This window comes from Chelon labrosus (genome assembly GCF_963514085.1).
Source record: "Chelon labrosus genome assembly, chromosome: 4".
Lineage (NCBI taxonomy): Eukaryota > Metazoa > Chordata > Actinopteri > Mugiliformes > Mugilidae > Chelon > Chelon labrosus.
Window position 1 is genome coordinate 10,451,465 of NC_140340.1, and position 24,467 is coordinate 10,475,931.

General features: G+C 41.5%; 1 protein-coding gene across 1 annotated transcript in view; it reads right to left on the minus strand.

Moving 5' to 3' along the window:
• The window catches only part of cacna1da (calcium channel, voltage-dependent, L type, alpha 1D subunit, a), a gene marked incomplete at its 5' end in the record, with an annotated part of 53,698 nt that overhangs the window by 26,595 nt on the left and 2,636 nt on the right, over nucleotides 1-24,467 (minus strand). Inside the window, 10 exons of the mRNA XM_084543231.1 lie at nucleotides 274-434; nucleotides 903-929; nucleotides 1,251-1,338; nucleotides 2,489-2,563; nucleotides 4,399-4,568; nucleotides 5,855-5,958; nucleotides 6,315-6,511; nucleotides 7,067-7,219; nucleotides 8,327-8,499; nucleotides 11,638-11,777. Of these exons, the coding sequence (XP_084399357.1) occupies nucleotides 274-434; nucleotides 903-929; nucleotides 1,251-1,338; nucleotides 2,489-2,563; nucleotides 4,399-4,568; nucleotides 5,855-5,958; nucleotides 6,315-6,511; nucleotides 7,067-7,219; nucleotides 8,327-8,499; nucleotides 11,638-11,777 (1,288 nt within the window). The remainder of the gene's footprint in view (nucleotides 1-273; nucleotides 435-902; nucleotides 930-1,250; nucleotides 1,339-2,488; nucleotides 2,564-4,398; nucleotides 4,569-5,854; nucleotides 5,959-6,314; nucleotides 6,512-7,066; nucleotides 7,220-8,326; nucleotides 8,500-11,637; nucleotides 11,778-24,467) is intronic.

A 24,467-nucleotide genomic window follows, 5' to 3' on the forward strand; every position in this document is an offset into this window, starting at 1 on the left:
AAAAATGCAATGTTTAGTTTTGAGTCCAAGTCATATATATATATATATATATATATATGGTATTTTTCTATTCAAATAAATGCATTTATTTAATGAGAAAATATATAAAATTAAGAAAAAAAATTAAACAATATACATTCTCATTAACCTCCAATACTTTTTTCTGAGATATCTAAATTACAAACGTGCAAAAACATGGTAATACTTAAAACTGTATGCACATTTTGCCATTTCAGAACTGGACCTCTATGTGTACTGCGGTGCAATTCATACCCTGAACTTGTGTCAGCCACATAGGCTGGTTATAATGCTCCGATGATATGGTGAGGGTGTTGAGGAACACCAGGATGATGACCAGCCAATAGAAAGGCACCGACTTGACAGCCAACCGGCACTTCCTGCGGCAGAATCTGTTCCAGCGGCGCCAGCGCCGACTTCAGGTGAGAGAGAAATTTCATTAAGAAGAATGACATGAGTGTGACTTCAAATTGATCTGAGAAAAAAAAAATAAAATCAATATCTTTCTACACTGATTGTAATGTCTAAACAATGGAATAAAAACATAACCTCAGTGCCTCTTGAGAGAAATCTCTAAAGTTTGAATCCATTAATAATGCAGTGAAGTATGGGAGAGGAGCCACAGGGGAACTGCATCAATACATTTTTGCAAGTCATACTGTACAGTAAATGAGCTGAAAAATACTGCGTAAGGCTATTCTCTAAAAATACCTTATGGTACATGCTGACTTTTTAAAAAATGTTGATTTATTATTCCCGGTAAAGTCTCATTAAAATGCAGTAAAATGAAAGCCAAGCACACAAAAGTCTGTATTCTCTAATGCAGGCACAAACCTTATAGTAACAGCTACATGCATTATAGAGAAACACACAAATGTACTGACCTGAACTTTGACTTTGAAATTTTCTGACTGAAAGGAGGGGAAAAAAAGGCAAAGTTTACAAATTTAGGTTGTAGCCGAACCTTGTAAGAAGCATTAAATGATTAGTAGGGTTAACAACACTAGCCTAAGAACTGTGCAGCTGTGAAAGCCAGTAGTAAGAGGGATGCAATGCTTTAACCAGTTCACCAGTTTCCTTTAACTATAAATGAAAAGCCATGTGCTGAGAATATGTGAAGCGACTGATATCCTCAAAATGAATCTGTAACAGTTGCACCAAATTTGACAGCAGTCTTTAATCTAATGTTACAACAGGGCCCCTGGTCCTTGCAAAGTGCTGTGCGTTCTCACCACAGAGGTCCGCAGCATGGTGTCTTCTCATCCTCCCCGTTCTGATTCTCTGTGTTCACAGATTCCGTTTCACTGGCAGGAACGCTCGCTGCAGCAGCACATAAAGCGGACATTTACAAAAACATAATCACAAGCACTTTGCAGCTGTAGAAGATTCTTATGAAAGACATGGTGTTATACGACCCCCAGGGAGTAGAAGTGTGAAAAGAAATAAAATAGAGCCTGCCTGCATCACAGATACACCGAAAGAAGGGTACGAATCAGCAATGCTGAAGATAATTACACATCAAGACTATATTCAAGGGAGTCTGTGTTGTTTGATAGTGATTTTAACCTCCAAAGCCACGTTGCAACGACAAAACTACCGTGAAGGAGTAAAGGAGCTAAGTGTCGCAGCCGTGCATCACTATTCATCAGTCATCAGTATCATTTACCAAGTGGTGAAAGGGAGCTGACACGGGACAGGCGAGTGGACAGCTGCTCTACGAGGGCTGACTGATGCAGAAGAAGAAGGGAGCCGAGTCAGGAGGACAGAGCTCTCAAAACTGTCTCCGAAATGCTACCCTCAAAGTACTGCCAGCACTTCGGAAAGACTGTCTGTGCAGACAGATGATGATTAACTGTGTGAAATGTCTCACTGCTTTAACTCGTGTGAGGGAGCATAGTGTGCGCCGCTGCTTAGCTTACGAAGACGTGTTGGCTTTGATTCCTGAGTGGTCGGACAGCTCTCAGTGCTGAAAATAGTGCTGACTGCTGGAGTAGTGATCTGGGTTTAGCCCTGTTTCCTGTATTCAGACTGAGCCTCTGCTTTTCAAATGGGACACGGGAAGGAAACGGGGGGTGTGGCGGCTATCAAACGCAGCTGTATTTCTATTTCACAACAGACTTGTTTAACGGGTAAAAGATGTGATTGTTTTTTTTTTCTATGGAGATTTGCGGAAGAAAAACCGGGGAGGGGAAAAAAGGACGGACTCAAAAAAGCTGTGATGTTTGGACACAACAGGTAAAACACAATAGAAAAGCACAAAGTGATGACATACAAACACACTCACATACGCACACATACCTTTTATCATTTTCTAATAATATATCCCCAATAGTGATTTTTCACTTATGTTCATCAAATATGACTTCGTTAAAAAAAACTGTACATCTAATCAATTTAATTATAAAATCCACACAGATCCATACAAACTCACAAAAGCTAGAGAACACTGAAGGGAAACCACAGGATTTACCATGAGTGTCGGACGACTGGCTGAACCACCCAAACCTTCCTTTCTTCTTCTCAGTAAGGTCAGCCAGAGTCACCCCTTCATGTGTAATGCATGCAAGCCCGTGCATTCAGACACAACGGCACAGCAGAGGGACATGGGGGCGAGAATGGGCTGCTATCAAAATGGGTCAGAGCAGACAAGCACCACAGGACAACAACAGTATTCAAAATATCAATATCCAACAATGACAGGAGCAGCAGGAGCCGCATGGGCTGTAGACACTGAGGAGGGCAGAGGAACAACACGGAGAGCTGTTAGTCAAAGGAAGCGTCTGCAGGCGACGAGGCCTGTACTAACATGTCACGGTGCACATTAAAGCGTTTACATGTGAACATGTTAGTAGGGGCTCATGTACTAAGCCGGGATGGATGCCGAAGAAAACACAGAACCTTTAACTGGGATTTTTTTCACTTTCAAATTAAAATACACGGGCGCAATGTTGCTGATGGAAACTGGAGGATTGAAAAATAACCAGAGGAAAAGACAAACGGGAGAGGCGGCATGTGAACGGGCGGCGTACATATGGAGATGTGGTGGAGACCATAATGAGCAGACGGAGTGCATGGCTATAAGGTGAGGCAGTTGCAGGTTCCGTATCATGTGTGCTGCTTATATAAAGAGGATTTGGATTAGGAGTTTTGCTACTGCTCAAGTAATATGTTAGTTTTTCCTTTTTTTTTTTTTTCCCCTACTCAGATAAACTCCAGTGGTACTTACGACGTGCTCCACTTCCATCAGTAACATACACTGAGGGCGGAGATAAACCCAATGTGTGCATTTGGCTTCGAACACCTATAGCGACTGCTTTTTGTCAGCATATGCCTTTATGTACACACATACATATATGTATGTATGTGTAAATATGCATGCTTGCCAGTCTTGTCTTTATACTGCTTGTTACACTACATGCACTGTAATGTTCAGAGTTATTTTGCAGTCACTCTGGTGTTACTGACTTGTCCGCTTATCCACTTCAATAGCTGATTTCCTACCATGATGGCTTCTGCACTAGAAAACTGAGTATTGCAGGACCCAGCTGAGATTTAATTCAGGAGATAATTAGATCAGCGTATATCCATATAGTGGGAGTGACTGGGGCACCGAAACGCAGCCTCTAAATAACACATTATCTGCTGCAAAACTCGTTCATTTCACCAATATTTTGTTATCGTACACTAGTGATATTCCCCGTTGAGTCCGGAGTTACCTGTTATCATCATCTGATTGACCTACAGACTCCGGATGATGCGCCGTGCGCACCCGTGGCTGTCGGCTTGTTTACCTGTAATTTGCTACTGCTAGTTTTTTGCAACATGACGAACCATAGCAGTAGCAAATTACAGGTAAACAAGCCGACCGTCGTGGGTGCGCGCGGCGCTCAGAGATGACATCATCCAGGTCAGAAGACATCATCCGGGGTCTGTTTAGGTATATTTAGAGGCTGCATTTCGGTGCCCCAGTCACTCCCGCTATATGGATATACGTAGATCTAAATATCTCCCGAACCAATACAAATTACATAAGTCATATGGGTGAGTAAACGATCGTATTTTATGCCAGAAATAAGGTCCAGGTTGTAAAAAACAGTAGTTCCCCTTTAAGCATTTTATTTTTTATTTTTTTACAAAACTCCTGCTGCAAGATATTATTGTCGTCTGGGGTGCAAACTCTATTATTTGGTGATTATATAAAAAATGGCTTAATCATAAGTGGTGAAATCACAATGCTCTCAAACCGACAATGATACCCGCTGCTGGAATTTTTCCTTGACATGGCAACAACCGTTTTTCTCAGTAGAGAAGGGCTCTTGCGATGGCTGCGAAGCGTTACTCCTAACCACATGAAAGAAGCGCGTGGGAGACGGCGCTTACGGTTGCGCTTGCTCTCCTCATCGGCCTCGTCCTCGTTGTCGGGGTCGATGTCCTCGGCCTGAGTGATCCAGTCCAGGTAACCCTTCAGATCCTCCTCCAGCTGCTGCTTCTCGCGCAGCTTCTGGAAGTCTCCGCGAGCTTTGGCCTTTTCTCTCTCCTTGGAGAACTCTCTGGGTTTGAAGAAGCACACATAGACAAAAAAAAAAAGAAAACACACAAAAATACGCACAAGTGCATGAATTACCAATGACACACACAAAGGTAACTTTCACAGCAAACAAGAAACACATCTGTCTCTCGGGTTCAACATTTTCTAACTGAATGAAGATCCTCTGTTTGATTTCATGGCTATTCTCTCTACTCCAAATGTATTCTACATATTTACATACTACACTTGCAACGTTTCAATGTCTTGTGTGTTTTTCAGTGCTCTAGCCACTGGAGGGAGATGTACACCTTTGAGAAACAACACGGTACTATATTTAGAGCCCGGCAGTACAGTATTCTTTAGGAGGGCATCTTAATCATATAGAAAAGGCAATTTAGGTAGACAGATGGTTTCAAGAGACATCCATTAGCACGGCATCTCAAATTATACATTATATAAGAAAGCGAGAGCGCAAACTGAGATGGTAACAGCATCAGAAGATGCATCATTTCACTTTCTTGGGATTAAAAAAATACTTGTGACAAAAAAGTAACGACACAAAGTAGAATCGGTGAATCCGCGTTTAGACGGTTGATGCAGATAAAAGTCTAAAGCGGGGACTGCAGCGGCCTGGCGTGATGATTATGTTAACCTTGTTGGCTATTTCAAAAATCAGGCTTTCCTGGCTGGTCAACCATCCAGAGTTAATTCTACTGTAATACCCCACCCCCACTCCACAGAGCTGGGAAAGCAAAGTGGGGTTTGAGAGAGCTTAGGAGCGCAGAGGGAGTGAAGGGCGAGGAATAAGATTAATTTCTCTCTCAGGAGGTTGGGTGGGCTGGAGACGGGATGGGGGAGGAAATGCTCACTTTGCAGTCGCCGTGGAAAGGACGTAATAGTTTGACATCAACAGAGGTCAGAGAAGAACGTTTGAGAGAATATCTTGTGGACCTTATGTAGACTAGCCACTAGTTAGTTATCCCAGAATGCATAGAGACTGCATAGAGCACACTCCAATAGAGAAAGTAGTGGCAGAGTGCACAACAAGCCCACACTGCAGACCAAAACCACTGCACAACTTGTCTCTTACCCACTGAGCACACCCAACACAAGGTTTAACACGAAAAAGGAGCCCAATATAATCAGGCTGACAAAATAAATCCACGGCGTTTCCCATCCGATGGCGTCGTTGACCTACGGGGGTCAAAATTTAGCGGGTTAACAGACGACAACACTTGGAAAAACAGAGAACCTCCCACCTGCAAGCAAGCAGAAGGTCTCTGTCTGCAATGAGAAGGAGGTGCTTACCCGCTCAACACACCCAAAACCAGGTTAAGAACGAAAAAGGAGCCGAAGATCACAAGACTGACAAAGTACACCCATGGAAGCTCAAAGCCCATAGCATCGTTCATCTGGAGGAGCAAGCAATCACCACGGAGGAAGGAGAGGAAAAGAAAAGAAGAATGAAGAAAGCAGTGAAATAAGCTGTTAAAGGCAGAAAGTGAAGAACAGAACTAAACTAAACAGAACTAAAGTGTTTTAGAGATCTTGTAGAAATATTGACAGTGCTAGGATAGTGTAATTTTCTAGATTATTGAATGCATCCAATCATTTAGGTAATCAATCAGATCAGAGCTGCCTCGGGAAACTACCAGCAGCTCCATCACCAGGATGTGAGTCACATTATTGTTTTGTGAGGAGACGTTTAATATGAAGGCATGTGACAGACCCAGGTTATTGAACTGGGCAGGGGGAGCGAGAGACTCACCCAGTACAGCACGTCCGTCCAGCCCTCCATGGTGATGCACTGAAACACAGTCAGCATGGCAAACAGAAAGTTGTCAAAGTTGGTAATGCCCCCATTGGGACCTTGCCAGCCTTCCCTGCACTCTGTGCCGTTGATGGGGCATTGGCGCCCATGCCCTGAGATCGCACATGGAGCTGGTTCCTCTTCTGCTATTGCATCTACAGAAAAAAAAAGGAGTTTAAACTCATTTATAATTGCTGCATGTTACTGTCTTTAAATGAAGAGTGTTTTGCTTTACATTTAGCATCCAGCAAACCAGTCTCAACTGCAGACGTTGTTAGGCATAAACACCAGCTATGGTAAACAGAACCCTCATTTAATTTTCCAATTTTACCAAAATATCCCCTACGAAATATATCTTATAATTTTTATAATTTCATTTTCAAGTGATTTTCTCCCATTTTATTTACAAGGAGAAAGCCTCCCTTCCCGAGGAATGAATAAATGACTCTATTAAATCTGGAAAGTAGTAGGGAGTGAGCGTTAATGTACTCCTGCAGTCTACTCACATGCATTTCTGAGTAGCATAATAATAGTAGTAATAATAATAATACATTTTATGGCCCTTCTGCGTGTCTCATTTTGTCCAGTGTGTAATGCACACTAAGCTAATATATCAACATGCCTTGATTACCTGGGAAAACACATTTGTCATACTAACTATTATCCTGGACTACAAGGTTAATTTGATTTTATTAGTAAAGAGTGCTTACCTGAGCCAGGTAAGTAGCAGGTTGCATGCATTTTACCGATGAAAAGTTCCAGGCCGATAATAGCGTAGATGATAATGACAAACAAGACCAGGAGGGCAATGTGCAGGAGAGGAACCATGGCTTTAATGATGGAGTTCAACACAACCTGTAAACCTAGGCAGAGATGAAAACAAACACATTAAATGAACTTTCTGCCCTTTATATGAATCAATAGTAAAATATAGTTAGAAAATACCGCTTCTATCAATTTTCTCTGTCCCCGTTTTAATACAAATATAATAACACTTTTGGCCCTGAACGGTAAAGAGGTCACCCTGCTCTGTTTAAACCATAGACTGTATAAAAATATGGACGCAGCATTCCCACTCCCTTGTATTGGACAAACTGACACTACTTTCCTGGGGATACGGGTGCCACTACCTCGCAAGTTTGGAGCCTGAGCCATCCACACTTCCGCCAGACTTACTCACATTTTTGTTTTAATTAATACTACACTCTACCTCCACCAGTTACAAAGAAATGTTGGATTATACACTGTACTTTTTTATTTATTAATTAATTTATTCCTACTCTCACGGTCCTACGGGACTGTTTAACGGAGCGGTTGGCACGGCAACTGGTAGTCATCATGATGTCACATCCGGTTTCTATAACGTCAAATAACTAACTAAAACGGAATTTATCAGATGAATTGACACTCAAACATGCATTAGCATTATAATAACCAACTGAAACGAAAGAAACTATCCTTGAAAAAATTATTTTTGGACGTGTGTTTCAGTGTTTTAGTTTGGTCCCACCCACTAACACGGAGGAGGTGGAGCTTATGGCCTATACTGCAGCCAGTCACCAGGGGGAGCTCTACTTGCTTTGGCTTCACTTTTGAGGAGCAGTTCCACCAGCCATCTTTATTTACAATCAATTGTTTAAACATAGTCAAGAGTACGGGACACTGGACAAAGCTCACAATCGTTTAAGTCTTGATGGTTTTCACTATCTATGCAAACACACAGCATTATGTCTTTCCTATAAGAAGGAAAACACTTTTATATCAATTTGACACCATATTCACGACACATCTCATCTAGAACCGCATGTATTTTAGAAATTTGTTATCGTTGCAACATGAGTACATAGATGCTTTTAGAAAATAGAAATCCCTCACCCTACAATTCACTGGGAAGGACTAATATTATCATACAATATGTGCAGAATAAAATGTGGAAACTTTCAACAGTTGCCTGTGTTCTCATTACTTACTGGGTACTCCTGAGACCAGCCGCAGGGGTCGCAGCACACGGAAGGCTCGAAGGGCTTTAACATCAAATCCACCTGATTTACCCCCATGCCCATGCATCGACGGATGCTCACTTTCTCCTTCGGCTTCTGCCTTATCTTCTTTGGTCAAAAGCTCCAAGACAACACTGAAGAGTCTGTTGAAGAAAAAAAAAAACATAAGGAAAAAAACAAAAATGACCAGTTTTCAAAGGAAAACACAACAAATATGCATCTGACCTGCACATATTCCAGAGAATCCTTATGGAATAGTAATACGGATTAAATTATTATTCAATAAACCAAATAGCCAAACATTAACATTTTAAAAATATATTGAATGCATTCCTGTATTTTCCAGATAAGTTAATACATTTCATTTAGCTGTGAGTCTAAAGAGTAGTGTCATCAGTTTACTTAGCAGCCACCCACAAACCATACTGAAATCACCAGGATACAGTCGGAGCGTTCCCATACTTTCATTAAATACAATCCACTGTTAATTGATTATACGGCGTAAAAGCTGCCTATTCATTACTTAAATGGAACTTTATATATTCAGTTTTACGACCTGTTAAAAAAATCCCAGCTCAGTACCCGTGCTACATAAAGTAATTGCAGTGCAAAGCCAGGGACGGTGCTGAAACAGCAGCATAATAAAGCAGAACCTCAATCTCCCTGGCTCTATGCCCAGTTCAAGCATGCAAACTGAACCTATGTATACAGTGGACAAAATGCACCACAAGAAACTGGCCACAAAATGCAATCAGCAGCGAAGGAGTCCCTCACCATGAAAAGAGGACACTTCATTACAGCCAGTTAGACATTCCTCACCTAGCCAGGAGGGAAAAATCATCTCAACGCATCACATCAAGGCACTAAAAGCAGTGAATGAAGATGCCGATAGCGGCTGGAAGAAGTTCTGATGGCCTTTAAGCACAGTCTGCTTCGACTTATGTTATACTGAGTCACAGCTGGAAGGCTGACCGTCTGCCACTGGGGGTTTCTATTAGTCACACAGTCATGCTCAAAAGAAAACCCTATCTCACATATCGACACCTTTTCACTGAACAGACCTCAGAAGAGCCGCTTTAATGAAAGTAATTCAGCAGGTTTCTTTCCCGGTGAATCATATGAGGTAGGTGTTTTTCCCGATGGCTTCACAGATTTAAGCCAATTTGCAACAAATCAAACACAGCCCTGTCCTCTAACACATGACTTAGCAACTAAACCTCATTCTCAAGTTTTTTCTTACTGTTTATTTATGCAAAATTTCTAAACTGCATTAGAGTTGGCATCAGGTGATCATGGCAAATGTCTGAAACATAATCTGGTCGCAGTTACGTTTAACTCTAAATATATCTGTCGTTGCAATTTAGTTGTATAGACACTGAGACACTGTGAGAAACATGCTGTGTTTTAGAAACTTACATTTTCACACAGTGAATATATGCAACAATATTAAGCAACTTTCATGGGTTTGCGGATTGATTTTCATTCTGCACAGAAAACAATAACTGTCAGGAACATTTAGAAAAATGCACATGTACTGAAACTGTTGCCGAGCCTATTTTCTTTTACAGTATATCCACCAGCTACAGAACAGCGTTAGCATTCAGTTGGAGTTGCATCTACCTCTTTGCGGCTACACTATGTTTTGATTCTTGCCATCTTCGGAAAGGAAAAATTTATCCCTTTGCTGGAAGAATTCTTCGCTACGTTCACCAGCTAATGGCAAATTTTTTCTGTCTGCGGCAAAAACCGAGCTCGGAGCAGACTGTGTGTACCAAAACAGTAAAATGTGCTTTGTAAAACCAAATCAATAAATTATAAGAATAAGGTTTCTCAAGGTTTCTTCCTATTAATAGGGAGTTTTTCCTTGCCACTGTCGCCTTCGTACTTGCTCAGAGGGTTTCAGGCCAGGATTTGTAAAGCGCCTTGAGACAATTTGTATTGTTATTGACGCTATATAAATAAAATGAGGTAGTTGTTCCATACAGCTGGAGTGAAGTGTAAAAGTGCAATAGTTTTCCTTGCAAATATATTCCTGCTATCTATTGTCAAAGTAAAACGCAGTTTTAAGAATACGTTACGTAGCAGTCTTCAATACAATTAAAGTCCACATTTAATCTAACAAATTCAATAAATGTTCTTTTACAAGGACTCACGTTACCTTTTCCTTTGTTGCAAATCGAAATTACAGTTCTGAAAAACACCCATTTTTCATAAAGGTCAAATAGATTATTTTTTTTTTTTTACTTCTTTTGTACATTTTTTATTAAACAAATCAACCAAAGACACTTTTTCAATTCACATTGAAAGCCTTTTTGTCAAGCTTTTTCCTCTTTTTCGAGACACACATAAAGCAAAGCTGAACCTTTGACTGCCTATTATATTATTTTTTCTTAACGCACGATATATTAAAACCAGAACACGACCTTTGACGATCTATAAATACAACAGACACAAACATATTGAAGGCTTTTGAAAACAGGACTGAACTTCGACCGCTTTGACATCAGACACTGGCCGGATTATTACTGCAGCGATTTAGCCGCAACAGCCACTCTCTATAGATGAGGCAGCCGTCTTTGCATTTGACTGGCTGGCAGATCAACACCGCATGCAGCATACAGACAGAGATCTGACCCAGCTACCCACTGGACTGTGCGTATTAGAGGAGAGATAGAGGGAGGGGAGCGAGGTAGGCAGATAGAGGAGGGGGGAAAAAAGAGAGAGAGAGAAGTTGAGATAAGGATGAAGATAATAAGAGGAGAGTGTTGTGCAGGAGATAGCGAATGAGGGCAGAGTCAGGTGGGGAGGTGTAAAGCATGAACCATTTGAGATATGGAAATGGAAGGGGGCAGTAATAAACACGAGCTGCAGAGACAAAGCAGAGCAGGAATGGAGAGTGTGTGAGCGAAAGACAGGGAGAGGAGAGGAGAGGAGAGGAGAGGAGAGGGAAAGATGGGGAGGGAGTGTTGGAGAAGAGATGAAGTATGGAGAAATGGTGACTCACTTCAGTGGTGGTAAAGCTCTGATTTATTCTCTCTGTCTTTTCTGGGTCATATACCGTGGGTGTACGAGGGTCTCTATTAGCACTTGGCCACATGGAGAAAAGGGCTTAAGCAACTTTAACACTAACTTCTCTCAGAACTGTAAAGTATAACTGTCCAACTGAGGCCGAGCACAAATAGTAAAAAAATCAGACTAAAAATAACTAAACCTCGCGAGCCGGTGTGCAAACGCAGCGCAACGCCCACCAAAGCAGCACAAGCGATAACTTGAGGACTTACCCTATCACAACAATGACGAAATCCAGCATGTTCCAGCCGTTTCTCACGTACGCATTCTGGTGCATCACCAAACCATAGGCGATAATCTTCAGGAAGGTCTCAATTGTGAAAATGATGAGGAAGGCATACTCAACTGTTTCCTGCAGACACACACGGGAAAAAAAAAAAATACACATTTTTTAAAAAAAAACATAACGGGAACAACAATGCGTTATCATAAAAAATCATGAGAATGACGTTAATGCAGCACTGCATTTTGGCTATGGTAGACTTTAGACTTAGACATCCACAAGGGAAATTGTTCAGTCACAGTAGCTCAATAGCACATAAATAAAACACTCTTGAAGGACACTAGTCAAATAAAAATAGGTGTAAAAAATAAAAATAATGAAATAAACACAGTAAAATATAATAGGATGTAATAGACATGCGTGATAACACATAAGACAGTGATGAGAACAAGTGTAGGACCTTACTAGGAAACGCTTTGCTTCATATGCAGCATAATAAATGATTTAAAAAATGTATTGTTCTGTGCAGCACTGTCACTAAATCCTAATTTATCACATTGCAGCTTAGTAGCTCATGCAGAGCTGCCGGTTATAATAGGCACCAGTTAGTTAAGAAATACCTGTAGTATAAGTCGGCTTTTAAACACCCCTTATTCTCCGTTATTCCCAAAATCCATGTCTCATTCCCTGCCGCCTTATTATACCGTAAGAATTGATTTAGAAAAATAACAATGTGCGTTGCTGTCAGTAGTTTACCTATTACCTAAAAAGGGTGTTACAAAACTGCCAGTGAGAGATTACTTTGTCGAGGAAAGCGTCAACAAACACGCATATAGTGTACTTACACGTGCACAAAATCTCATACAGTATTTCTGGACTGGCTCGTAGTCACACAACATGTCTTATCAGTGTCAAGTGTCGACTTCCTTTACAGATAATTAAAAAAAAAGATCCCAAAAGTAAATTATCCAGTAGTGTCTTTCTAAAGTATTGAACCAAATGCCCTGACCTCATTCTAATCTGATTTGGTTCTCACCGGCGCTCCAACGCTTGTCTCTTCACATATTCACGACATGACATGAGAAACGTTGACAAGGCGCTCACGAACATTTGGACATTCAGTCTGGATAATTTATTTACAGAAGTTATGGTTTGGATGTGCGATTTAAGTGCTACACCACCAAACCGACCTCAGAGAGCAAGAATGTTTTGTTGTTTAACTTGCATGCACTTTCTAAACTCCCATACATACAAATAGCCCTCTTGTTATATCCTTTGAATGTGGATTGAGTATGTTAAACTCTTGACTTTGTGGTAGAAGAAAGGGTGAACACAACAACGCTACAGTTATGAAAACTGAACAGCCAAGTGGAGAGCTCTCAAGGCATCGGCGTGTCAGAGAGAAGCAGAGGTTAAAGAAGGGACAAACCCACTTTGAACAAAATGGCTGTTTTTAGAGGGTATGGAGAGATTAGGACCAGTGATGTAACTCAGCAGTGCGCCTTTCCCCCCGTTGTTTCAAAGGCAGAGAGAACACACAGGAACATTAAGCCATCAGGTTGAGGTCGGATGGGAGAAAAGCTGACAGCAGGGACACACACAGCCGGACGAAGGTGGTATGTGCTTTTTAGTGCGGTGAGAAACTGTGCGTCGCAACACACCTAAGGTGACTCAGCTTCTCTAGGACAGTCCCGGGACCTCCTCTGCGATGTGAAACTAGAGAGCGGCCTCTTTCATCCTTTATGCATGAAGCAGGTCAACGTAAAGTCTATTCAAAAAGTCTCTTGGCACAAAAGTACACTAAATGCAGGAATTTAACGTTTAACATGGCAAGCACAATGCGGACCAATGCATGGGCACATGTGTATAAATATATACTGTGCACAATAAACTCTCCCGCCTTAGGGGGTCCTAAATCCAGTGCTCTGTGTTCTCTGCAGACAGGAGCACTTTGGGCTGCAGGGCTCGTTTTCCCAACAGTTTACCGCCGATTGTGAGAAGCACTTAGCCCAGAATAAGAGACATGGACCTCTTTGTTAACTGAAGTAAAAGGTTGAGCTGAGCTCACGGCTGCGGCCTCTATGACAGAGCACGCTCGGGCCGCAGGGAGCTGAGAGAACAGAGCGAATCATACGGGGATGGAAGGAAAGTGACAGAGGGACAAGTGCACGATTTTAGAGGCATTTACAGACGGGAAAATACAGACAGTAAGTATCTGTCGGTGGTTAATAAGAACAAATCAGCATTTTTTTTATGTACCAGTAACAATGTCCACCGTGATGTGGACACATTTTCTGCGTGAATTTAAAATATTTTCTCCTGCATGGTCTACAGCAGCGATTGAATGTAATTGTAAAGATGTTAAAATCAGCCTGTGAAACATTATCAGAATAATTTTAGCCTCACAAGCTACAGCTAATGTATGTAAATTGCCACTTCCTGGTTCGGGAGAGCATGTTCAATATAACAGGAAATGATAACCATTCCCTCTCAATTAACCAGCAATTTATTCATTCATCAGCACGTCGAAGTGTGAGCAGAAATAGAAAGTGGGAGAGCGACAACGTGAGGAAGAGAGCGAGGAAAAGAGGCCTGCTGGGATGACCATAAATATCTCTGACTCATCTTAGTTTATTTATGCTGTAAAGAGACTCACTGTTGTATGTTTCCTTGTCTCTTACAGTGGACACGTTATCAGCTGTTCACTCCACTTGCTGCTGCTGTCTCAGGCTTACACCCCGACGCGATACATAACGCACTCACGCATGCACCGAACACGTTTAGGTCCTTAAATGGGTGATAATTGCAAAGTAATACCACAGATTAAAACACAAGTGCTTCCTCTACCCCCCCTGGCTGGCCCTCCTGCGCCGCGGGCCGAGCGTTCATGTCTGCAGGCACAACTCAGTTCATCCAGCGGAGCTCAGTTCACCATATGACTGATGGATGCTCATCCACTGAACCTTGCATTCCTATACACGACTCGCCATATGGCCGAGCAAGGCAAACGGCGGTAATGTGAGCGTATCGACGGTTCAGACCAGGCCTCAATTCATCTTCCCACACGCAGATATCACTAATTTAATTTTGTGCATGCTTATAACAAGTGGAACGGAAGGCATAAAGAGACAATAAAGCAGCTTGTCTTGCAATTACAGCATTGTTGTTCATGCACTGTGTTTTATTATTGAAATAAAGCCAGTTTGTGAATGTGAATAGCAAATGTAACTACACTACCAGGCTGATCCTATCCAGTAAGCATTAATATCAAACAGAATACAAAGTTTAAAGAATCAATTCGGCATTTTTTTTAAATACAATTGTTAATTTTTTCTTTTGCTGAGAGATAGCAAAAATAATATGACCAACATGCAGTCTGTATGAAGATAAAGCCCAAGAGACTGTTACCTTAGCTTAAGATAAAGACTGCTAGACAGGGTCTGCTAACAACACCTCAAACACTCCCTAATTTCCCAGTTTGGGATTAATAAAGAAACTATCTATCTATCTATCTAATTTAAAATGTCATATAGTAGTTGTTTAACTTGAAGAGACCAATAATAACCTATTTTTACATTTTGGTTTTTATATGTTAAAATATAAATTAAACCCTAAACCTATAGAAACTCACGTCAGGATCCGTCATTATCAGTGTGAAGTAAACATTATACACTGGACTGTTTCACATAAATATTACATGAAGAGGGCTTAATTTACACCGATCAGGCATAACATTATGACCACTGACAGGAGAAGTATATTACATTGCCCATCCTGTGACAATTCGATGTTTCGGAAACTTTTGGACCTGGCATTCGTGTGAATGTTACTTAGACATGTAGCACCCACCTAGACCAGACCAGGCACCCCCACCCCATAGCAATGACACTCCTTGATGGCAGCAGGATGCAGCCTGACACAGGCACACACACAAAAACGGTTTAGGAACAACTAAAAAAAACACGCCCAAGGTGTTGACCTGGCCTCCAAATTCACTAGATCCCAAACTGATCAGGTATCTGTGGGATGATCCACAGAGGCCCCTCCCCTCAACCTAACATTTTGTTACCAGACACAACAGGACACCCTCAGAAGGAACATGTCCATTCTCTGATGAGTCACAACTGTTTTGGAGACACAAGGGAGACCTACACAACATTAGGAAGATGGTCATAATGTTATGCATCTTCCTTTGGATTATGAGATATATTACAAACCTCTAAACTCTGCAAAAAGGTTTTGCCTAATGATTATTTCTCTCCCCTGTGAATTTTGGTATATATATCAATATTATAAGATTAAACTTTGATATGGACTTAATCTTCATTCTTTACTTGTGATGAAAAGTTTCACAATAAAGGCAAATATCTTCCTGAAGATGTGACATGTGTGTGAACTCTCTAACAAACTCATTCTGGATGAATATGCCATCCAGAATGAGTTCATGTTTTTTTTTTCCTGATTCCATCACCACCTGAATGTCTCTGTATGTGCGTGTATGAACATCTGAGCATGTGGCAGCAAGCCCAGAGTCACATGAGTCACCGTGACATCACGCATGTTTGATATCCGTGTGACCAGAGCGCTTACGAGCAGGGCAAACACAGCGAACCGCAAGCCATAATACCACAGTCGGAACAAGCCATGTGTAGGACAATATATGGCAGACACACACATTCTGCAGTTACCAAGCCATGGGACAGTTTGAGAGCAAACATCTCCAGAGTGTTACAGAAACATAACAGTGTCATTTTGGATCGGAATCTGCACACAGCGAGCATGCATACATTCTCACTCCCCTGCTATCGCCCTCCCCCACGCTCTCGCCAACACCCCCTCCCTTCCCCTGTCTGTATAGATCAGTCAGTGCCATCAAGCCAAGCCAGGGGGGGTGAGGGCAGCCAGCATTTAGTGCTTCTTCACCGCCCACTCCTGCAGGTTTGCACAGTAATAAATAAGTGTGCTTGAGTGTGCAGTCTATATTGGGATGGCTGTTCAAGTGTGCGGCATGCAAGGGGTTTGTGTTTATTCTGTGCACAAGGCCTGTTACAGCTGATCATATGTTCAGGGATTAATGAGTAATTTCACATTTTTGCACCGTTTATTTCCTCTTTTTTTTTCTTCTCATCAGATAACAGCTACAATGCTTTTTGCAAGCAACATTAACACTGTTGCAGGTTGTTGTACAATTCTGTATTACCGACTGCATCCTGCACCTTGAATGCAACACGCTGGAATCTGACCACACAATACACAGCACATCAGTTCTTGTGCTCTGTTCTTTACCACTCTGTTCGTGTGTTTGTATGAGCCGTATACAGTAGTTTGTGTTTGTGTAGCATGTGCACACATATTCATGAGTGTGTGTGTGTGTGAAGTATTGTGGGGGCGGGCAGGAATTGTGTGAGGATGCAGATGTCACTCTGCAAAGAAAAACACTACAACACCTTAAGCATACCCGCATGACTAAAGTGAGTGTGAATATCACATGTGAGCATCACATCCTAAAGTGGATAAGCCCATACCCCCAGTTTTGAGAGACAGAGTTACAGTGTGTTAGGTGGAGAACTTCAAAAGAAACCAGAATACTGTTTCATGTAGGCACTGCTTCAGTCAAGTGATGTAACAAAAACACAAACAATGGTGGCCTTGAATGCATCCCACTTCTGGAGCAATGAAGAATGAGTTTTGTCTTTTTGTAATAAAAGAACCAAATGTACTTGTCAGTTTACATGTGGAAAAGAATCAAAACAGTTTCATTCCTATTTTTTCAGCCCCTTATAGAGCGGAAATGGGGGCTTTTATGTGTGTGTTTTATGTCCAAATTATGAGCGTTATACAGATACATAACAACAATTATCACACTGCAGAACTTGCGACCTAAAGCCAGTGCCTGTTGACTGATCACAGTCACTGAGCGCTCTGGTGTGACAACAATCCACCGAGAGGCTCAGAGTGTTGGTGCTGGAAGAGTTTGAGTGAGTCAAAAGTTCATGGATTTTGAAAGACGGAGGTCCATGAATGCATCTTGTGTCAAAACATTTAAAAGTGAAGTAGATTGACTTCTGCTGGGCTGACTGTGTGGAGCATAGACTGTATATAAATATGGACAACGCATCCCCGCTTCCCTGCATTGGCTAAACTGACGCTATATTTCCGGGGATACGGATCATGCTGTTTTGCGAGTTTGCAGCCAGAGTCTGCGCAGTGCGTTCCGAGAGTGGAGCCACACGGAGCCACAATATCGATGAACCGCCCATAATTCTTCCAGACTCACTGGCGTATTCGTTTGATTAATACTGCGCTCTGCTCTACCTCCACCAGTTACAAGGAAAGGTCGGGTTATACACTGTAATTATTGAGTTATTTATTTTTTCCAACTCTCGCGGTCTGACAGGACCGCTTCACAGAGCGGTTGCCATGGCAACTTGTAGTGATCATGAAGTTACATCCTATTTCTACAGCATCAAATAACTTACATAAAACGTCTCAGAAAAATAGACATTTGAATATGCATCAGTATTATATTAACTATCTCAAATGACAGGAAAAAAATATATATATCTGACATGTATTTTAGTGTTTTAGTTTGGCCCAAGTCCCATCCACTAACATGGAGGGGGTGGAGCTTATGACCTATACGGCAGCTAGCCACCAGGGGGCGCTCTACTTGCTTTGTCTTCACTTTTGAAGAGCTGTTCCGCTGTCTATCTTTGAACAGTCTATTGTGTGGAGACTTAAAAAAGGACCAGAAATGTATTAGCAAGTCACATACTTTTACAAAAACATAACATAAAATTGTGCAGATGTGACATTACTACGAAATTAGCATGACAAAATTAGAGAAGGAAACCTAGATAGATAGAATATTTTGTTTCATTCATTGTTTAATTATGAGAAAGTATATGTTATGTGCAGAGCCTGAGAATTTATGTGGTCTTCCCCTTTAAGAAGGCCCATTTAATGCACACTCTGTGCACATGCTCTGATGTTGTACGATATCGCGGCTGCACATTCACACAGTATCCGCAATGACTCTCTCTGTGCTCTCTTTACCGCTTTCTCTCACTCAGCCTCACACACACACAAACACAGTCTCACACTTGCACACACATGCAGAAATACACATTCAAGATAACAAGCAGGGACAGTGCTAGTGTGAGCCCCAAATGAGCAGTTACGTTAAGTGACTAAACACATACTTCTACCATCATCTCTATGGGAGTCCACAGTCCAGACGTGGCTGCTTGTGCCAGCCATTACAAACACACACACACACACACCCCGACACGCACACACACTGGTGCAGCCAACAGCTTAATTCAACGCACGTTTACACATTTACACTCTTCCGCAACACAACATGCGAAGCCAAAACACTGACATATTAACGTTAGCGACACTTCTCACGCGATACATGATCTGTTCCCTCAGCATAGGCTGGAACTACGCAATATGATTATTACTGATTCAGATCCTATACTTGCACTTTGTGTTTAATTATAATTTTAGATAAGGTCTACAATTAGGAAATTTGGGAAATTTTACTGTTGCAGCAGCAATGTACAGGCACTCATCAAACCATACATAAACTATAACGATATAAGACACAAAGAGGGAAAATAAGGGCGGAAGACCTGGTTTTTCTTATCACTGATGCATAGACTACAAAGCAGTACATAAAGTAAATGGGGGTTTAAGCAGCTCAGCAGAAGATGGAAGCTATATGCCCCTATATAGTCTCCATTTACTGTCTTAATTACCTTGGCCTGTCCAGGAGTGACTGTCAAGCACTTTAAGAGGAAGATAATAAAAACGAGGGAATAACAACAGCAAACTGTGCATCGGCAAGCTTTCTTGTGCTGTATGTTATCTTTTAACACACTGTCCAATGCTACTTCAAGGATTGTGGACTGAGTAGCATGATTACAGCTTATGTAATTTCGCAAATGTGGCTACAACAGCCTTAAAACAAGTTGAAAAGGCAAGATGAATAACGTGCAAGTGTCTGTAATATCACTCCCTCTCAGGGGATTGTCATCACACTAAAGCGCTTAATTAATAACTGATAAGTCAACATGCATTGACTCACTTCACAAGTTTGGCACTATGATTGTTGCTGGTACGTATTTACATCAAAAAGTACTCCTTCTTTGTTAACAGTTGCTCATTTTGTACTACGCATTTTTCACGTCTGTAACAGAGTTGCTTTCTTGACGCGTGTTGCTTTGTTGTCTAACTTCTATGAGAGTTTTCAGTTGTGCTGGAAAGACTGTCAGTGTCAAGATTAATGGACTGACTGATGATAAATGAGTCTCTTTGTTTAGTCTGTGGTTTATCTGAACCCATCGGTATAAGCTGAAACATGGTAGTGTGCTACAGAGCTATTGTCTTTAGTTCAATTTCAGATCTCGCCACAAACAATAACTTGCTCTCACTTGCCAGTTCATTAGGTGAAATCAAATGCATCCTAATATGACAGTCCTGAACTAAATCTTAGCTTAATGAAGGTTATGGTATTCAGCATTTGTTTAAAATAACTGAGAGAGCTGTTGATTCAACTGTATTTTCATTTTAGAGGGTGAGGTTTGTATTACTATTTAACTGTATTGTGTTCTACCGACAGATGTTTCTATTATTTTGACTTTAATTCAATCCAGTTTAACAGCACCACAAACTACATCCTCCAAAATGACCATATATTGCAGTTACCACCTTTTTGAACAATGTAACAGTCATATAGGGGGATGTTATATTAGAATTAGTTTCCACTAGTGCACCTAATGAACTGGCACGTGAGTGTACCACGTTACCATAACAGGACAACTGCCTTATTTCAGGACAAAAGGGAAGTTCAAAAATAGGATAATTTTTGCTGCAAAACTAAAATGAATGTAACGCGCTTCCACAAAAAAGAAAACATATATGTCAGGTCGGTAAAAGACGCCGCTACATGATCTCTCTGATTGTGTGTCACAGTTAAAAAAAACACTGCAACATTACATCACATTACCGAGAGATGACAACCATGAAACGAAAGCAAGTTTCACGTGTTAATCTTAAACTAGAAGGACAGCTGTTCACCGTAAGTATCTCCATCCCATTCACATCTCTTTGCACAAAACACAAACAGGACGTCACTGATGCGAGATCAGATCCATTTGTATCATCAGTCTTTCTGTCCTGCATGCACAAATTCCAACAAATCTGAACAGCCATTACTGTATTGTATTTGTTCAATTAAAAATGCGCGGTAAACCTATTCATGTGATAAAAATGCTGACATATTTAATTGCAACGACGCCTAAATGTGAGCCAGATCCGAGGCTCGAGTTCTCCGCTGACATCCAAACGACCTCTTTGTGGGTTTGAGCATGGACATCTCCGTCTTCGCATGTTCGTGTCCTTTTGTCCCCCAGTAAAATAAATAGCTCTGCGGCTCCAGAGTTATGCAATAACAGTGATACGGGAAAGGACACTACCTGATACCAGACACTGCATGTTGCCTTACGAAGGCTGAGACGTATGAATCACATTCACCATGAAAAGGTCACTGTTTTGCTCTGCTACCTTCAGCAGGAGCTGCCTGGGGTTTTGAGTCTCAGATAGATAAGTCAGAAATGACCTTAAAGCAAAGGCAGGACGGTTGCAGACCGTTTGTCTGTCCCCTAGACAAGGTGCATGTGGAGGAGACACAGTCACACGCAGGGTGGGTCGTGGATGCAACAAAGGAAATGACTAAACAAAGGAAGAGCAATAAATGAGTGAGTTCAGCAAGAAGAGGAATGAAAATATAAGTGTGAGATCCTGACAGGGTTTCTTGTCTCGTTGTGCACGTGCGTGTGTGTATTTCCGTGCTGGCTACATCCTGTTACTCACTTGTGCCTCCTGGTGGTAGCAAGACCCCAATCTTTTGCCCTCTGTTCAGCCTGAGGAGGAAATTGCTTTCTATTTATAATGAGCTGCTGCATTTAACCAAGCCTTACTAACAAGACGGGCACGCGCAGGCTATTAAGGCCTCTATGACTTTGCAGCAATGTACTGTTCTAACTCAAGCAGCTCTGCAGCACCTAGCCACTGTGTACACAAGGTAGCACTACCAAAGGAACAGACACAGTCTTTCATCTCATGATTTACAGCGTCCACAGATGTAGAAGTCGGCTTACTGCAGGGTTTCAGTGTCTCTGTGTGTCGAAAGCTACACCGCATATGTATTTGTTTTAGCAGCCTTGTCGTATAATTCGATCCTTGCTTTACACATCAGGTCTCGCAGCGCCCCAACTCAGGTTTCATATCTGTCCTCGGTCAACCTGTGAGGCTGCAGAGCAGGGTAGTGTGAAATAGCGATCCACAATACAGCCTTACCTGCTGGCTGCTTTAGCAAAACCAGCTCAGCGTTTTTCTCTCTAGTGCTCCTTCTGTGACTACAGCGCGAGTTCTGTAGAACAACTAAAGCCAAGCTGGCACACCTGCCCTATAAAAAGCTCTATTGTTCAACCTCTGCTGAAAAAGGAAGGATTGCATTATTCACCCGCTAGTATCTGATTTAGTGTTGACGCAGCGAAATTAAACCAAAGTTCTGCACAAGCTATGGAAAGTTGTAGCACTGGAAATAAGGAGTATAATAGAAAAAAAACAACATATACAATCCGGATAAAGGAGACTCCATATCAGCACAAAAGAGGCTCTTACGCATTTAAGTAGTGAAGCTATCTCCTATAAGGATTACTAAAAGAAGGACAATACACAACAAATAATTCCATATTTACACATTGGCTTGTCTTAATTATGAAGCCTGCAATGATCTAATACAGCACTGGTCACTGAGAGATAGGTGGCTTTTTAGATTTAGTTCGTTGACATTTTAATTTAAGTCACTGTTAAGTCTATTGTCTGGTTAAGTAAGACATTGGTGACTCATGAGCGGTTTTATACCTCCACGACAATTTGGCACCGTAGCTACAACCCTACACAGACCCTCACGCCGTAGCCTGATGTGCACCTCCCCAGAAATGTAACTTCGCGTCCGCACACACATCGAGGAAAGGTTAACTGAGGAGGCTAGGAGATACAAACATTTGCACGACTTGTCTTTGGCAAAATTTTGGCGAAAGTTTCAGTTGCCATTGTTGAAAGTGAAGCAGGAAGTAGAAACAAAAATGAACCCGACTGGTGAAAAAAGACACAGCGCCAACAAGCATTTGGCTTTTTGCAGAGCGAGCCAGACTGACGAGCGCAAAAGTATAAATGGCTCGCACTGGCGTAGGCTACGTGCGTAGGTTACACCGTCTGCATCCCAAAGTACTTTAAATGAGCCTTAAGGTAATTTTCTGAATCGGTTTGAAATATTGTAGGGAGTAACGGACGAGGAAGCAGCAGCCACAGTGAGCTGTTAGATGAGGAGCTGCAGGTGCTACTGTTACCTGCTGTTAGGGTGCAAGATAAAATCCGATCACAGTAGCTTACTTGATGGGAAAAGGGCAAATACACTACATACCAACTTCTTTTATTAAAGGGATGGTTTGTTTTGCTGCAGTTATCTATAGTTTTAAACTTTTAACTTAGCTGTTACCGCCAGTAACAATGTTTGAGATCAAACTGATTTTAGAGGATAGCTATACCAGCTGCATTAAAACAGAGTGACAATTATTACTCTGGCAGCACCATTCCGAATTCAGACAACAAATATAATGAATGTTCATCGTTAAACGGTGCCAAATTACACAAGCAGCTCTTTAGAGTAAAACCTGAGATGAGGGAAGGCCGCTTCCTTTCCATCGAAATTAGACGATGCTACTCAATCATTTCCAAAGTCGATTGTAAAACACTCATAGGCCGCAGCCTCTGCCAAACAGCCTTGGCTCCGAACTCGTGAAAAGGTAAAGCTCAGAAACAGGAATGTAAATTCTGACAACACTAATTTTTATCAGCATCTTACCGTGATGCTTACAGTGCAAAGCTGTAAAAAAAAAAAGACCTGAGGTTTGGAGGCTCTGTAAAAAGTTACCAGTGTAAAATAAGTAGGCGCCTGTCAACAAATATACACACAACCCATTTTCAGTCTGAAGCAGGGCAGCGAGTGGCATCTGTCAGTAAGAGTTGTGAGGCTTAAGAGTCATTTGAACACAATGGAGCCGCTATTTGGCTGAAAGTAGTATCTCTCAACAGTCAGAAAAAATAAATAGAAAATCACCTCACACCACATAAACCTCTTAGTGTCCTTTAGAAAAACATGTGGAATACATAGAAACATTTATCCGTATAAAGGTAGAATATAGATATAATTTTTTCCGCCCATATACTAATCAAGTTCAATCAAATCAATAAACCTCAAATATATGAAATAAAACAAAATTACATTACATTATAATATCATGTTTATTTATTCTTTTCAGAAATAAAACTGTGCGATTTTGTATTAGTAGCGGCTCTGTACATTTATATTATACCTGTCCCACTTACACCACCTGATCTGTGAGTCTTAAGAAAGTATGAATACTGTCTTTGAGGTGTCAATAAAGGACGACTGACCCTTTTCAAACTTCATATCAAACTAAACCTGACTGCGTCCAGCATATAATACTGTACCAGAGAGTGTAATGTCCCAGATGGCCCACTTTTCCCTGATGTACCGGTGCTGCGTAAACAAACACTCTCCGGTCACCCTCCAGGAGGTCAAACTGGGAAGCAGCACACATTACTTCGCGAAAGTAGACCACCGTTTCAGACACACTTTTAGCCAGAGCTGCAGTTTATCTTTTCAAAGAAAGGTTCTGCGGCACAGACAGTGGTGCAGCCCGCTAACCATTCCCCAACACA